Source organism: Scheffersomyces xylosifermentans, assembly GCF_036884685.1.
Source record: "Scheffersomyces xylosifermentans strain CBS 12540 chromosome Unknown RJT20scaffold_8, whole genome shotgun sequence".
Classification (NCBI taxonomy): Eukaryota; Fungi; Ascomycota; class Pichiomycetes; order Serinales; family Debaryomycetaceae; genus Scheffersomyces; species Scheffersomyces xylosifermentans.
Genome location: NW_027042946.1, coordinates 1,438,835 through 1,455,338, shown reverse-complemented (window position 1 = coordinate 1,455,338; position 16,504 = coordinate 1,438,835). Strand labels below are relative to the sequence as shown.

The following is a 16,504-nucleotide window of genomic DNA, read 5'->3' as shown; positions in this document are numbered from 1 at the left end:
GCATTGTCGTAGAAGACCCGTACCGCAGCATTGTCGTAGAAGACCCGTACCGCAGCATTGTCGTAGAAGACCCGTACCGCAGCATTGTCGTAGAAGACCCGTACCGCAGCATTGTCGTAGAAGACCCGCAGCATTGTCGTAGAAGACCCGTACCGCAGCATTGTCGTAGAAGACCCGTACCGCAGCATTGTCGTAGAAGACCCGTACCGCAGCATTGTCGTAGAAGACCCGTACCGCAGCATTGTCGTAGAAGACCCGTACCGCAGCATTGTCGTAGAAGACCCGTACCGCAGCATTGTCGTAGAAGACCCGTACCGCAGCATTGTCGTAGAAGACCCGTACCGCAGCATTGTCGTAGAAGACCCGTACCGCAGCATTGTCGTAGAAGACCCGTACCGCAGCATTGTCGTAGAAGACCCGTACCGCAGCATTGTCGTAGAAGACCCGTACCGCAGCATTGTCGTAGAAGACCCGTACCGCAGCATTGTCGTAGAAGACCCGTACCGCAGCATTGTCGTAGAAGACCCGTACCGCAGCATTGTCGTAGAAGACCCGTACCGCAGCATTGTCGTAGAAGACCCGTACCGCAGCATTGTCGTAGAAGACCCGTACCGCAGCATTGTCGTAGAAGACCCGTACCGCAGCATTGTCGTAGAAGACCCGCAGCATTGTCGTAGAAGACCCGTACCGCAGCATTGTCGTAGAAGACCCGTACCGCAGCATTGTCGTAGAAGACCCGTACCGCAGCATTGTCGTAGAAGACCCGTACCGCAGCATTGTCGTAGAAGACCCGTACCGCAGCATTGTCGTAAAACGACCCGTACCGCAGCATTGTCGTAAAACGACCCGTACCGCAGCATTGTCGTAGAAGACCCGTACCGCAGCATCCAATCCTGCCTTTAGAAACGTAGTTCAGACCCCCTAACATGGTCGGAAACCAACATTATTTGGATCCTGTACCTTATTTTCCATAACACTAGACAGCGTTTTTACAATACAGTATTCTCTAGGAAATATTTGCACCTCTCCTTAACAATATTTCGCTCCAGTAATCCAAAAGGCGCGATAATTTCATCTGGTTTACGTTTTTAAGTATTAAAGAGCATTTTTATTTGCTTTAAAAATGTGATACGTATTCCAGCTCGATTAGGCAGTGATTGGCCCCAGTGAACCGACCCAAAAAAAAGCTCCCGTCTAATCGGATTAAGAAGGATAGCGATTCGGAATGAGTGGTAGGTGGGTGGATTGGGTTTGGTGAATCGGGATTGTATGTATTATCTCCTTAAATATACATGTACAGAAAAAACCGGTGAAGGAAAGGAATGGGCTTTTCAGAGGAAAAGTTGTTATAGAGAAAAGAAGAGTTGAGATCCGGTTGAAAGGGCCAGGGCTATGCAGTGATTCAGCGGTATTAAGTAACATCTTCCCGTTTTTCTTGAGCTCAAAAGAAAGGTATCAGTACCTATAGCAAGAGCCTCTTACTTGTTGTGCCGGAATTGCAGCTTGTAATACTGTTATTGGCGATTCGCGCAGTTTTCGAATTAATGTTTTACCAACTATTGATAATGACGTTCAGCATTACTTGAATCTCACTAGTCTGTCTGTGTAAAGGATTCCCGCCTAATTACACTTTCGCCACATATCACCTGGTACTTTGTACGAACGTGAACCTATGTGCTGCAAAAGACCTCGCTGATGGGTTTGTTCTGATGGTTATACAATTTTTATTATTAGCAGACCCGTGCCATACTAAATTACCACCTAAATCCATATTTCTCCAGAACCAATAATCTTGTGCGGCCAAGCGTTTAGTGGGTGTAAAGCTGCCCTCTGGCTCATCTAGATCTTCAAACCAACCAGTTTCACTCACACTTGGTAAGATACCAAGTGCATCGGGGCCATCAGTCGATTCTTGAATCTCATTATCATTTTGACTCGACATGTCTGCCGTCCTGAATGCATAACCAAGCGGATATATCAGGAATGGATCGACACAATCCATGAATGCATCTTCAAGTTCAGTTTCTGGTGCAGTCCTATTATCGTATGTGATGGCTAGCCAAGTGCCATAACTTGAGGCGACAAGTGTATAACTAGTATTCAAACGGTGATTGCACTCATCGATTCGTGAGCGCACTATCTCAAATTGACTTTGATTATAGAAGGAAATAGATTCCGGATCAGTGACCCATACTGCAGCAATAGTATATTGGACTGCAAGTGTAGTAAATATTAAAATAATTTTAAAAAGATTCATTTCGTATAGATATTTAAGTACATATGTTGCGTGTTCTATTGTAGAATATAATTTTGCTTAAGAAAATGACAGTGCGACCTATATTTATACGGCAGCTCCAAGGCGATAAAACAAGGGAGAACATAAGAAAAGATGGAAAAATATACAATACAGAGATTGCTGGTTGCTCAACATGTATCTCTCCTGTACAATGAGTTCTCCAGTACCGCAGCATTGTCGTAGAAGACCCGTACCGCAGCAAATATCCGTATAGCAATTGGATCTATAAATAGTCCATTCCTATTGTGGTATCTTCTTCTAGGAAGTGCCAGGTTTCTATGAAGAAGGGGGTTCACGTCTAAAATGCATTTGAGTCTTGCAAAAATGTCCTGAGTTGTCACTCCTCTCGCTTTCTTGACATCATTTCTGAGTCAATCGGATCCAAAATTACAAAATCACTATGCGTTAATGCGAATTTGATCCATCCTGTAGAAGGAGTTTACCCGTACCGCAGCATTGTCTGGGAAGTAATGCCACCTTAGGCGATTTTCTAATCTAGCATATTGTCGAAAAAAATATGTGCCTTATATCTATTCTATATCTGTAATTTTCCCCAGATGGACTTCCTAATATGTACATGAGGTCCCAAGTATAACTAAAACCTGAAGACACTCATTGCAGCATTGTTGAGATGGCGCTCGATATCTAACTACTTCTATTGCCGGTCTTCTTCTCGGAGATAAATTCCCCTCCTGCTGCTGTCGACATAGATTCATGTGATTGCGGAGGAAATTCTTCGAAGACTCCTCCAGCATACGTTATGTCGCTGTCTTCTTCGCCACTATCTTCACTTTCATGATCAATGTGTTTCTCATCACTTTTAACTCCTAATATAAAATCGAGATTTTCCATGTCTTTCTTTTTATTTTTTTCGTTATTATTACTATCTGATAAACCAAAATGAATCAAGGTGATTTTTAATGAAACTGAAACATGTATATTAGGAATCCTTATGTCGTTGTGTGAGATTCCAATCAGATGGAGTTCCTTGAGTCTTGACTTAATTACTTCGTGGACCTGCACCATATCCCATTCCTCCAGAGGAACTTCCTCTCCAAGGTATTCAAATATGTGTACAGGATTGTCTCCGAGCCCATTCCAATACCCAGAAGCCAAAATCTTAGGATAATTGGAAGCAAATTGAGATTGTTCAATTTTCTTATTAATCTCGTGTTCATTGAAGAACATCTCATAGTACTCTTCTCTTGCAGGAACCCCTTCTATTTCCTCATTACCTTCCTCCAACCAAGACTTGTCGTAGTAATACATTTTGACAAACACTACAGATGGAAGAGTCAATCTTGGAAAATTCTTTCTAGAATCGTATTCTACTCTGCAATAAGTGTTACCATAGATTTCACTATTTGCATCCCACAGACCTAAGTCCTCGACGACTGCATTTTCGCCATCTGATTCCATGATTGTTTTTAAGCTGCTTGTTGTCTTCGAAGAGCCTGTTGCTTTCCGGCCAACATTATCTAGCAAATCTTCATTCCCCTTAGTGGCTTCTGCTCTCTGCAACAAGCCCTCTACTTCCCTTTTCATTCTTTTGACACCCTTCTTTGTATTGTAGAAGAACCCTGCAATTACTGATCTCAAAGTAATGCCATGTTCGACGGTTTCGGGGTCATTAATTATATAGTAGTCGATATTCATTTGGCCATTACCGTCAAATGTGTACTCAAAGAATCCAGAAAAAGATTCGTGGTCGGAGATGAACACTCTATTAGTCCCACTAATAAATGCTTGATATAGATATTTTCTTAAAACCAAGGTGAATAACACACCTGCATCCCATTGTCGATTTGAAAAAATTCTTTGATTTCTTGTTCTACGACGATTTAAGGCTATTAGCATGTTCTCAAACCCTGTTTCCAATAGATACTCTCTTCGTTTGAAATATCCTAACCCAACACAATAAAATGGCTCTTTAAGATTTGCATTTTCAGTATTTGTCCAAGTGTCATCTTCTACTGTAGGCTCCTCATCTGAACTACTTTCGTCTTCCCTTGATTTTCTATTATAAATCCAAATGTGAGACACGTCTGGATTAATTATTAATTTGTTTGCGAGACATGGCCTAAATGACACCCCCATGAAGGAGGACTTCAGGCCACATAAATCTATATAAATACCATCGATTGCATCTTCTACTTGTCTTGTGAAGTACCGCTGGATATACTTTTCTGGAAATTCCCGTGCTGGCTTTGGGTAATCGTATGCTTCTTCTAGTCTCAGCCTTGTGATGTCTCCATCTGCAATTGCCTTCTTAAGAGGCCAAAGATACCTAACTGTAAACTCAAGTGGACTTAATAATCTAAATGTTGCCATCGACAATGCGTGTGTCATAAAGAGATATGCCGACCTTATTTGAATTGCTCCTACAGTTGCCGAGGCATTACCCACTGAAATTAGCTCCAACGACTGACCTTGCGGGCGACCTCTAAACTGTAGAAGGTGGGTATCCAAAAGAACCCTCACGTTTTGCCGACGGTCATTCTGGAGACTCGCAAATAATCGCTGGTTAATCCAAAGACGCCTCCTCCGTGGATCAGGTACAGTGATATTCTCTGAAGGTATCTCACTGAAATACATAGTCAATGAGGAGGAACACAGTTGATTAAAATTTGTCTACAAATGTTGTACTCAATTTATTTCAAAATTACTCTTCCTGTAAAAGCGCGAATAATTATTATGTTCTGCATATTTGATACCTACTTGTTATCAGCTCACATATGCACTCCTTAAATATGCGAGCCTTCGTTACCCAGAGCCACTCTATCTTGCACCTACCTGTTTGTAGAATGGGACAATATGCTTCATTTGTTGATGGATGCCTCTTAACTTGTTATTTTCATATATTTACTTATAGTAAGTTGCAATAGGATAGAAGGTCTAAAACTTTTTCATAGCTCCACATCAAAATTTTACCAAATCAACCGGAGGTAGTCAAATGAGGAATATCCGAATGATTTCTATCTTTATCTCCGATATCTCACAAGTATCTAACTTGTATGCAGGCGTTTTCTATACGAGGACATATATAGCGACATAGTCGGCAAGGTACCACATTTGAACTTTTGACCTCCTCCGACGTCTGCCGTACTAAGTATTGAATGTGACTCCACTAATACTGTAAAAAACTCCACATGGTCACTAAGGTTTGTATGTTCATATATTATTCCTCAGGATACAGTGAAACATTCTTGCCACTCTTGGTTGTACTTTTGAAAAAATAAACACATAAGAAATACTACTCTGGACGAAGTAGCACTATTCAAAGAAGTTGCTACTGAATCATATAGTGAGATTGATTTAAATATAAAATAATACTTTACAGGGCTCGTGACAAGGTGACATAACACCAAATGGTAAGTTCGATGTACTTGGCTTGTTTTTACAATTTTGGCACAAATCATAGGAATTGAGTTAGTTCTAAAGTCTATTCTTTTATCCGAAGAATGAGGCTACAGACATTTCAAAATATACGTAATAGAAGACCCGTACCGAGAATTCAAGTTCGATAGGCAAATCTACAGGACATGCTCATGCTCAACATAGTCGTAGAAGACCTGGAATTGTCGTATGGTCAAGTATAATTAAAGATACACAGTCAAGCATAACGTTCAACAAGCGCAGTCCGCCTTTCGATATTTGCCAGCATATTGCATTGCAGTTTCTAAAGCTCTTAAATTTGCTTGCCAGGTTGATAACTGCCACAGATCTACCCTCCTTTAACTGCTGCTGACTGTGGACTTGCGAAGTACTCATCATTAGTCGCTTGTTCTAACTCTTCCATAACTTCATCAACTGTTTCTGCAATCTCACATTCACTATATTTGAGTTCTTCATCGGCCATTGCATCGGATATAGCATCCTGTAGGCTTGCGAAATTACCAATTTGCTTGATTTCAGGACGGTTAACCTTAATTTTAACATAGTTCCCTGCACCATCTATACTGTAAAATTTTCCGTTTACATTATAAACCACTCCTAAATATTTGGCTGTGATCACCTGTTCCAAAGTGTAGTTATTAGGAAACTCTTCAAGATTTGCAAACCTTTGAATAAGATCCTTAACAGCATTATCTAACTTGGTACTATTATTCTAACTGGTGCACATCACTACTGTTAAGAAAAAAAAATGAGAGAAAACAACCTTCACTTCGAATCATTTAAACTACTTTGAGAAAGTTACTTGACAAGCCTGAGCGTACGAGATGCAGGAATTAGCGGCACCTAAATTAAGGATTTTATATATGAATCATAATCATGAAAAGTATCACACGGCGCGAAAGGAGGGATTCAGTTCTTTAGGAATGTGTCTGGTTAAGTAATTCGGTTGAATTCTTCTAGTCTATATATATATATATATATTGACAGCAGGAGAAAACTCCCTTGGTCTGGTTATGCAACACAAAATACAATTGGTTTTGAAGACCCGTACCGGAGCATTTTCGGATTGAACATTGTCTATAGGTTTTACATTGAACATTTGGCTACCGCGACTTCCGAAATTTATGTGAAGCCATTTTAAGTTTGTAAGTTGCATCAAAACCTCTAGCAAAAGATTTACAAGGGATATGGAAACGCTTGATTTCAAATTCAGGAAGAGGACAAGAGCACAACAGAAGGTGTCTTCAGAGAGTCCTTTCTCAGCAATGGTTTCCCACTTAATTTCTCGTTATTTTGTCGATTCTGAGACTGGAATTTAGTCTTTAAACTTGAACAGGAAATTTGCATTGCCTTCCTAGCTCTCTTCTTCGTGACTTCCCTTTCGCTCCTAATGCGCCTTCCATAATTCCCATGTCTTTGGGATGAAAATCCCAAATCTTTTCCTTCTATTTCCGTGAAAACATGGTAGAGTACTTATTCGTCCGACAGAAATTGAATTCTGAAGGGAATGAATGAGCCAACAACATTACCTCCTACAATAACGGCAAGATTACTTAAGACGGCAATAGTGGTCTTGAGATCATGTTCTGTTTTGTTGAGGTCGTAATGTATAAATCCTGCGACCCATGAGATGTGAAGTTGCAAGCTGCCAAGAGGACGACAAGGTAAATAAGCATTAATAGATGTGACATATTCAGATTTATATCTTGTCAATCCTAGCATGTAAAGAGTGGGACTGGGACATTCCCTTTAGTTTGCAGATAGTTGACGATTATTTCATATTTGATGCACTCTCACGCTATGATTCTGTACCTTCCTCATAGGTGATATTTTCATGGAAGGAAGTTATAAACCTTAATTTAAAACTCCGTGCCTGTGAAAAGGAAATTTGCCCTCACTTGCCTTTAAAATTGCATTAAAAGTGAACTTCTGTCTCCACTACATAGAGCATACTCCTTCATAATTTGCAGCAAGATGACCGAAATGTTCTTCAGCAGTCTTAACAGTAATGAAATATTTGAGGGCTTTCCAAGAAGCAAAATATGAGGATAACTCTAGTTTGATGACGCGTTTATGACTGAAAGTCTGTGGAGTGCAAGAGTTCAGTTGGATATACACTGTTTGATGCGAGTATCCTAAGGGTATTGGTGGAGACTCTATAACTGAAATGTTCGTGACACAAGGCAACGCTTCTGCTTCAAAGCGTATTTATCCTTCAGTATCTCTAATTTCATATGTCACCAATGCACTAATGTTATCCAAATTCAGGGAGATGAGTCGTTCAAATTCAAAAAGAAATACCTTGAGCACCTCAGTGACGACTAGTAAAACATAATAAATGATCCTGAGTCTAGCAAATGAGAAAAAAAAAAACTTTGAGATCAGCATTCGTGAATAAAGATATTAAAGAAGAACGGAATACCAGAGATATACTAAATGGCTGGCTTAATGAAGCTAATCTTTATGGCAATAAGGTTCCATTTGCCAATATAAGCCGTAAGGAATTATTTAAAATAAAAATTTATTTTTGTCCTCTAGTAGTATGAGCTCATAGCAATAAACAGGTTAAAGGTTGCTCCATGCGGCACTTTTATATTTTTACAATAATCAATCTTTCCTATATGGTAATGTATTTAGCAATTGAAGTTATGTCTTTTTGATAAATTTGCCAACATGTTGCAAAATATGTATAAATAAAAGCTTGAGCATAAAAAGGAACCAGTTGATCAACATAGATTACAAATAGAACTATTGACTAGACATATATTATTTAATGCTGCTCCTCAAGTGCTATCTGCTTTTTCTTTTTTGGAGGCTACAGCCGTTTAAACATTCCAACGTCCACACTACACACTCCTTCATACATCTTATCCTTATCTGTTGCCACAAAACGACATTATACCGGGATCAACAGAAATGTCGCTATACAAGTCCTGAAATTTTGAAATCGTGAGTTCGGCACAATTCGGCTAATCAAGCCATACTTTCTTGTACTAACCTGAATTGTCTGTTGCTATATCGTTTATTTTGTAAATCAATGGCTATATCTTTGAAAGGAAAAGTCGCTTTGATAACCGGTGGAACTGCCGGCTTGGGAGCCGCTGTGGCACGGCAATTGGCTGCTGAAGGGGTTGACTTAGCCCTTAATTATTACCTGTCGGTGGATAGAGCCAATACCTTAGCTGCATCAATAAGGTCTGATTTTGGAGTTAAGGTGGAACTTCTTCAGGGAAATGTTCTGGAAAAGGCTGTCACCGAGAAATTGGTGGAGGAAACAGTTGAAAAGCTTGGAAAATTGGACATAGTAATCTCCAATGCTGGTTGGACCAAGATCGTTCCATATGAGAACTTGGATGAATTGGACGAAGAAATGTGGGACAATTGCTACAACAGTAATGTTAAAGCACATTTTTTCTTGTTCAAGGCAGCAAAGAAGTATTTAGATCAAAGCGAAGGAGGTGGAACTTTCATAGTTTCCGCTTCGGTCGCTGGAAGAATGGTCTTCGGGTCCAGTATTCCATATGCTGTTACCAAGGCAGCATTGATTCATTTGGTCAAAATGCTTGCAAAGTCACAAGGACCGAAAGTTCGAGTTCATGCTGTTTGTCCTGGCCTCTTGATGACCGATTGGGGCAAGAGATTCTCTCCCGAGGCAGTTGAAAAGACGAAGAAGTTATCACCTATTGGACAAATACCTGATATAGACGAAACTGCATCACAGTATGTGTTGTTAACCAAACTTACGACGTCTACAGGAACCATTGTAGCAATGGATGGAGGAATTTCTGTGTAGGCTATAGAATTCTTAAGGACTAGGCTTTTGTTTCTTTTTGGATTCTATCCTCTGTTGCTTGTTTAGATTGGATAATTTGAATTGAATATATAACTTATTTTGATATTTTGATAAACCTATAAAGCAAGCTAATACATCGAGATATTGACACCGCCCAAAACACACATGGTTAACAGAACAAGTTTCTTTGGAGGATACTCAACGGTAGGGTCCATAGTCAAGTTAGGGAACATCTGGGCAAGTCTGATGATAACGTATGATGCTTCGGTTAAAGCAAATTGCTGTCCTAAACAAATTCTTGGACCACCATTGAAGGGTAAGAAGGACCAGCCCAATTTCTTCACGGTTGGTTCAAACCATCTTTCTGGACGGAATAAATCCGCATCTTGCCCATATATCTCCTTTGTTCTGTGCATTGCATAGACAGAGTAGAATACACTTTGACCTTTCTTGACAAGCACAGGTGACAATCCGTCAGCACCACCACCTCTTGGTAAGGTAGTATTCTTGGATGCACGTCTTGTATTTGAAGGCACCGATGGATACAATCTAAGTGTTTCATTCAAAAATGCTTTCAAATACTCACATTGCTTCATAGATTCAAACGTAATCTCATTGATTCTAGAGTTGTCACCTTGACCGAAAGCTAAGTAAACCTCTTCCTTGAGCTTCTTCCACATAGCTGGATTTCTTGCTAACTCGAAGAATGCAAAAGAAAGCAAGCCAGCTGTTGTATCTCTTCCAGCTACCAAAATATTCAAAAGCTGGTCTCTCAACACTTGTGGATCACGGGTTTGTTTGGTTAACTCATATAAGAAAACGTAGCCTGATTGCTTCTTCAAATCGTCATTGGTAAGTTTTAAAGCAAGATTAACGTAGAAGTCAGCAAATGTGTGCACTTTTTTGATACAATGTCTAAATTCCTTGTTGTCAACTAAGAAATAGAACTTTTGGAAGATGGATCTTGAAGAAAGATACGCTTGGGAGGTATTGAAGGCAAAGGCGAAGTCGTCTTTTCCGTCGAATTGGACACCTTCCTGTTCCATTCCAATTGAGGAGTCTAACAAACTACAGACAGATTGACCAAACAAGTACTCGGTAGAAGCATCCAAAGTTAACCTATGGAATAGCTCCTGAATGTCAAAAACCTTCCCATGATTCTTTCTAACATGTTTAGCAAATATCTGTATGTGTGGTTCCAATGCTTCAACGTGGGCTACCTGTTCTCTGGCGAATTGCGGCCTTAACATGATTCTGGAATGCTTCCATCCCTCTCCATCTAAGGTGAAAATACCACTACCCAATAAAGGTTTGAATTGGTTGTGTCTTAATCCTAGAATATAATCATCGAACTGTGTTGCAAGAAGTGCTTTGATATTCTCGGGATCCTTTGTTCCTATAACAGCGTTACCAGCAACTGTGAATGTGCAAGTTGGGTTTCTTGGGTTCTTGGAGCTGCGAAACCTCGATTCCGTGAGATTCATGAGAGTACCTTCTCTCTTGGCAATGATCAAATCCCTGCAGCTTTTCAAACCAAGGAAGCCGCTTGGAACATAATTTGAACATGGCTCTGCTCCTAGTGTTTTAATCAAATACTTAGTTCGCAACCACGACCAGAGAAACGAGACGGCTATAGCTCCACCAACGAAAACCAACCACCAACTGAGACCATTGGCTACCAGCCAGGAATAATTCTTCAACATAGATCTTTATTCCTTTTTTTTCAAATATAAAAATAAAGAACCTCGTACCCTTTGGTGTATCCAGAGTACAAAGATATCCAATAACGTGGCCCGTAAATGAAATTTGTCAAAGACGTTGTTGCCAAAACGGATCCCTCGCCAATTTATATCTAAAATTAAATTTCACCATCGCTCTCATTTACGTTTGAGTATATTATTATATAACTCTATTTCTATAAATCCATATTCCCTTATTGGGAGTGATCATATAGCTATGGCTGAGGGGAATCGGTAATCATTACGAGCTCGTGACCTAGAAGTCACTGACCATGTGGCTGCGGTACTGCGACGTGCGACCATAAAGAGGGTCCTGCGTGCCCCTTTATTTGAAGCCATGATAATGCATGGCCGCATGAAGAGAAGACGATAAGCTTTTTGAGAGCATGGCTGCTGTTTGGACGCACAGCTTTGTTTAAGTCGATGTAGTACATAGAAAATGTCCAGGACAAGAATTCTAGGTTTGGATGGCGGTAGCCAATGGTAGAAATGAAGGAGAAAAGTCCCCTCTGTTTGCCAGATGGGTCTCCTATTCTTTATCTTTGTTTTTGTGTGTTCATGTACAGAGAAGGATTTACCGAAGTTCGATGTGCAGAGCATTCTGGAGGAGGTAGTCGGTAGTTTCACATCCTGTTCAAGGGGATGATTTGCAAGGATGAAAATAGAAATAAGGATATGGTTTGCATAAACATCTAGACCGCAGCAATAAGGTCCAATAGTTGTTCCAACAGAAGGTCCCATACTTCCAACAAAGAAGCGTAAGGAATGCAAAGAAAAGTTCGTTTTTCTGCTTCATTGTCGACATGGTACGTTCACCGCCAGCTTAGGTATTAATGGTTCCATCAAGACCTGTTGAACTCCCTTAAAAAACTTCATTGATTGTCCTTATTGAACGGCTCTGTTCCTTGAACAATACCAATGCCGTTCGCCGCCTTGATTAGGGCCCATTGTATGCCTTACCCGTATACGTACTGATTTCAAAGTGGTGATGTCGAGTGCAATTCTGCCAGAAGCCATCACCATAATTTTTAGCTACCGCGAGGGACGAAGCTCTCGCAGAAAGTCAACGGGATGCTTGCATCAACATCTCAGCGTTGCAGTTTTACTATAACCAGTACTCTCTACCAAAGCCACAATAGCACTCTAAAACACCTGTATATGAAAAAACTACAACGATACGCGATCTCTACAAACTTATCCAAAACAAGAATCACTTAGAATTATATCAATAATGTAACTAACTTGTAGAATCGAATGAGCGATAAATAAATGTCTATAAATGTCGAAACATGTCTAAAGGAGTGTGGATGTTGCTGATAAAACGGAAGAAATTAGAATTTGAAGTAACTGTCATCGACATGACCGAAGACGTTATACTTGTAATGTGGATATGCAAAAAAACCGTTCAATCGAGTTGAAAACCGATATAAGAATTTCGAGGGGTATTAATTTGTGATTGTAACACGAAGACTGTGCTTCAGTGCAATGAAATGACGAGTTTCTTTTCGAAGAATTGAATTAATTAAATTAAACAACCAATAAGGTTATTATACAGACAACAACAACTCCGAACGTGGAAGACTTGATAGTACCAGCAGAGCCTTCATAGGTGTTAATTGGTGGTGGTGGAGTGGTAGTTGTAGACTCTGGAGCTGCTGGTGTTTCTGGGGCAGCTGGAGACTCTGGAGACTCTGGAGCAGCTGGAGACTCTGGTGCAGCTGGAGACTCTGGAGAAGCTGTAGACTCTGGAGAAGCTGGAGACTCTGGAGTTGCTGGAGCAGCTGGAGACTCTGGAGCAGCTGGAGACTCTGGAGAAGCTGTAGACTCTGGAGTTGCTGGAGCTTCTGGAGCTTCTGGAGTTGCTGGAGCTTCTGGAGCTTCTGGTGTCTCTGGTGTCTCTGGAGCACCAGGAGCAACAGGCACGGTGGTGGTAGTTGTCACTGGAGTATCTGGAGCCTCTGGAGTACCAGCGGCGACTGGAACAGTTGTGATCGTGGTGACTGGAGTCTCTGGAGTCTCTAAGGTCTCTGGGGTACCTGGAGTAACAGGAAGCGTGGTGGTTGTGATGACAGAAGTCTCTGGAGCTCCTGGGGTACCAGTTTCTTCAGGACAAGTTGTTGTGTAGATAGTAACAGGACTTGTTGTAGTTGTTGGACCACCTGGAACGACTGGGACATCAGTGGTTGTGATTACAGCTGTAGTTGGAGTAGTTTCTTCAACAGGAGTCGAAGTGATAAATAATGTGGTTGTACTTGTCACTGGGACACATCCACCTCTTACACAAACTGACAGTGTGACAGTTGTGACAATTGTCGTGATGACACAGGACTCAGTTGTTGACTCTGTCGATACGTATGTCACGGTCGAATTAGTATAATGGACTGGTGGTGGAGATACAACCACAACAGAAGTAGAAGTTTCGATCTCTTCTGAACTAGCTTCAATTGTTTCAGAGGAAGATGTGACTTCTGAAGAAGTTACTTCCCAAGAAGAAGTAACTTCTGTTGACGAAATGACCTCAGAAGATAATGGGACCTCCGATGAGGTTACCTCCCAAGAAGAAGTAACCTTAGATGAGGAGGAAATTGCTTCCGATGATGAAATGATTTCAGAAGATGATATCTCTGTTGAAGACGTGACCTCTTCCGTTGAAGTTACAACCTCAGTGGATGAGATGATCAGCTCGGAAGATGAGGTAACGATTGGTGAAGAAATGACTTCAGATGAAGAAATCAACTCAGACGACGAGATGACTTCAGACGCTGAGATGACTTCAGACGATGAGATGACCTCAGACGATGGGATGACTTCAGACGATGAGGTCACGGATGAAGAGGAAACCACTTCAGTGGAAGTCACTACCACGGATGAAGAGGTGATAATTTCAGAAGACGATGAAACCTTAGATGAGGAAACAATCTCAGACGATGAGGTAACCTTAGATGAGGAAACAATCTCAGACGATGAGGTAACCTTAGATGAGGATACAATCTCAGACGATGAAGTGATCTCAGACGATGAAGTAACCTCTGATGAGGAGACTACTTCAGAGGGAGAGGATGTAACTTCGGAGGATGTGGTGACCACGGACGAGGAGACGATTGCGGAAGAAGAGACTACCTCAGATGATGAAGTGACCTTAGAGGAGGTAGCAATTTCCGAAGATGAAGTGATCTTGGATGAAGAAATCACTTCCGATGAAGAGACTACCTCAGATGAAGAGGAGATAACTTCAGAAGATGAGGTTACTATATCTGAGGAAGAAATTATCTCTGATGAAGACGAGATAATGTCAGAAGACGATGTAACCTTAGATGAGGAAACAACCTCAGAAGATGATGTAACCTTAGATGAGGAAACAACCTCAGAAGATGATGTAACCTTAGATGAGGAGACAATCTCAGATGAGGAGACAACCTCGGACGATGATATAACCTTAGTAGAAAGAACCTCAGAAGAAGAGGAAATGACTTCAGATGATGATGAAGAAATAACCTCGGAAGAAGATGTAACCTCGGAGGATGAGGAGATCACTTTAGAAGAAGAAATAACTTCAGAAGATGAAGTAATCTGTGACGAAGAGACTCCAGATGAAGGTGGAACTTCAATAGTAACAGTATCGGTGCCTCCCACAGTTTCACTGATGGTAACGGTTTCTGTTTCGTAACCTGTCCAGGTCGAAACGATTGTGATTTCAGGAATTGATTGGGAAAGCGTCACTGTAATAGTAGGAGCGAAAGTGACAGTCGAGTTACATACTTCTGAGCTAGATGAGATAACTTCGGATGACGATGTAACTTCCGACGTGGAGATCACCTCAGAAGATGGTGTCACCACGGAAGATGAAGAAATCGTTTCAGATGATGAAGTCACCACAGACGAAGAGATACCTTCAGACGATGAAGAGATAACCTCAGATGATGAGGTGATCTCATAAGAGGAGGAAATAATTTCAGAAGAGGAGGTAATCTTTGATGAAGACACCACCTCGGAGGAAGAAGAAGAAACGCCTTCTGTGGAAGATGAAACAACTTCGGAAGTTGATGTCTCTTCAATTGATGAGGAGATTACTTCAGAAGATGAGGAAATCACTTCGGACGATGAAGAAATGACCTCAGAAGATGAAGAAGAAATCACTTCAGACGTCGAATATGAAATAACTTCAGACGACGAAGATGAAATAACTTCAGACGACGAAGACGAAATAACTTCAGAAGATGAAGACGAAATCACTTCAGAAGACGAAGATGAAATAACTTCAGAAGATGAAGAAGAAATCAGTTCAGACGACGAAGATGAAATAACCTCGGAGGATGAAGTTGAAATAACCTCAGAAGATGAAGATGAAATAACTTCAGAAGATGAAGATGAAATAACTTCAGAAGATGAAGAAGAAATCTCTTCGGAAGACGACGAAGGTGGAACTTCGATAATAACAGTTTCAGTGCTGCCCTCAGTGTCTGTGAGGGTAATAGTCTCCGTTTCATATCCTGTCCAAGTTGAAACAATTGTAGTTTGAACAACTGATTGCTCAAGCGTAATTGTGACAGTAGGGGCAATGGTGACGGTCGAATTACAGATCTCCGAACTTGAAATTACTTCAGTAGATGAAGAAACTTCAGACGAAGAGATCACCTCAGAAGACGATGATATTATTGCAGAAGAAGAACTGATCACTTCAGAAGATGATGATACTTCGGAGGACGATGAAGAAATGACTTCAGAAGATGATGTAGCTTCAGATGATGAGGAGATCACTTCAGAAGATGAAGTAGAAATAACTTCAGAGGATGAAGATGAAATAACTTCAGATGACGAAGATGAAATAACCTCGGAGGATGAAGTTGAAATAACCTCAGAAGATGAAGATGAAATAACTTCAGAAGATGAAGATGAAATAACTTCAGAAGATGAAGAAGAAATCTCTTCGGAAGACGACGAAGGTGGAACTTCGATAATAACAGTTTCAGTGCTGCCCTCAGTGTCTGTGAGGGTAATAGTCTCCGTTTCATATCCTGTCCAAGTTGAAACAATTGTAGTTTGAACAACTGATTGCTCAAGCGTTACTGTGACAGTAGGATTAATAGTAACAGTTGAAGGGTCACAACTGGACTCAGGAGGAACCTCCACAATAACAGTATCTGTACCTCCTACGGTGTCAGTAAGAGTTATTGTTTTTGTTTCATACCCTGTCCAAGTTGAAACCACTGTTGTCTGCACTGGTGATTGTTCAAGTGTGACTGTCACTGTAGGGTTCACTGTCACAGTGTCACAAGATGT

General features: G+C 40.9%; 6 protein-coding genes across 6 annotated transcripts; 1 reads left to right on the top strand and 5 right to left on the bottom strand. All coding sequences in view use genetic code 12, as the record gives it.

The window, feature by feature from the left end:
- Positions 1 to 125: 125 nt before the first annotated feature.
- On the bottom strand, positions 126 to 669 carry RJT20DRAFT_4102 (uncharacterized protein; the record flags this gene model as incomplete). Its single annotated transcript, XM_064920032.1, has 1 exon — positions 126 to 669. A coding segment is annotated over one exon (544 nt), but the record flags the coding sequence as incomplete, so codon positions are not given.
- Positions 670 to 1,642: 973 nt separating this feature from the next.
- On the bottom strand, positions 1,643 to 2,298 carry RJT20DRAFT_131653 (uncharacterized protein; the record flags this gene model as incomplete). The annotated part of the gene is made up of 1 exon (XM_064918060.1): positions 1,643 to 2,298. Exon 1 carries the CDS (start codon positions 2,255 to 2,257, stop codon positions 1,643 to 1,645), a length of 615 nt encoding a protein of 204 aa, XP_064772215.1. The 5' UTR covers positions 2,258 to 2,298.
- A 643-nt stretch (positions 2,299 to 2,941) lies between these two features.
- RJT20DRAFT_4100 (uncharacterized protein) lies at positions 2,942 to 6,791 on the bottom strand (the record flags this gene model as incomplete). The annotated part of the gene is made up of 3 exons (XM_064920030.1): positions 2,942 to 4,604; positions 6,025 to 6,385; positions 6,722 to 6,791. 3 exons carry the CDS (start codon positions 6,789 to 6,791, stop codon positions 2,942 to 2,944), a joined length of 2,094 nt encoding a protein of 697 aa, XP_064772214.1.
- A 1,819-nt stretch (positions 6,792 to 8,610) lies between these two features.
- Positions 8,611 to 9,573, top strand: RJT20DRAFT_131648 (SDR family NAD(P)-dependent oxidoreductase). Its single transcript, XM_064918059.1, has one exon. It carries the CDS (start codon positions 8,730 to 8,732, stop codon positions 9,483 to 9,485), a length of 756 nt encoding a protein of 251 aa, XP_064772213.1. The 5' UTR covers positions 8,611 to 8,729; the 3' UTR covers positions 9,486 to 9,573.
- RJT20DRAFT_131647 (cytochrome P450) lies at positions 9,574 to 11,371 on the bottom strand. Its single transcript, XM_064918058.1, has one exon. It carries the CDS (start codon positions 11,186 to 11,188, stop codon positions 9,614 to 9,616), a length of 1,575 nt encoding a protein of 524 aa, XP_064772212.1. The 5' UTR covers positions 11,189 to 11,371; the 3' UTR covers positions 9,574 to 9,613.
- A 1,090-nt stretch (positions 11,372 to 12,461) lies between these two features.
- RJT20DRAFT_157762 (uncharacterized protein) lies at positions 12,462 to 13,401 on the bottom strand (the record flags this gene model as incomplete). The annotated part of the gene is made up of 2 exons (XM_064919156.1): positions 12,462 to 13,300; positions 13,321 to 13,401. The coding sequence occupies 2 exons, from the start codon at positions 13,399 to 13,401 to the stop codon at positions 12,752 to 12,754; spliced, it is 630 nt and encodes a 209-aa protein (XP_064772211.1). The 3' UTR covers positions 12,462 to 12,751.
- Between the last annotated feature and the right edge of the window lie 3,103 nt (positions 13,402 to 16,504).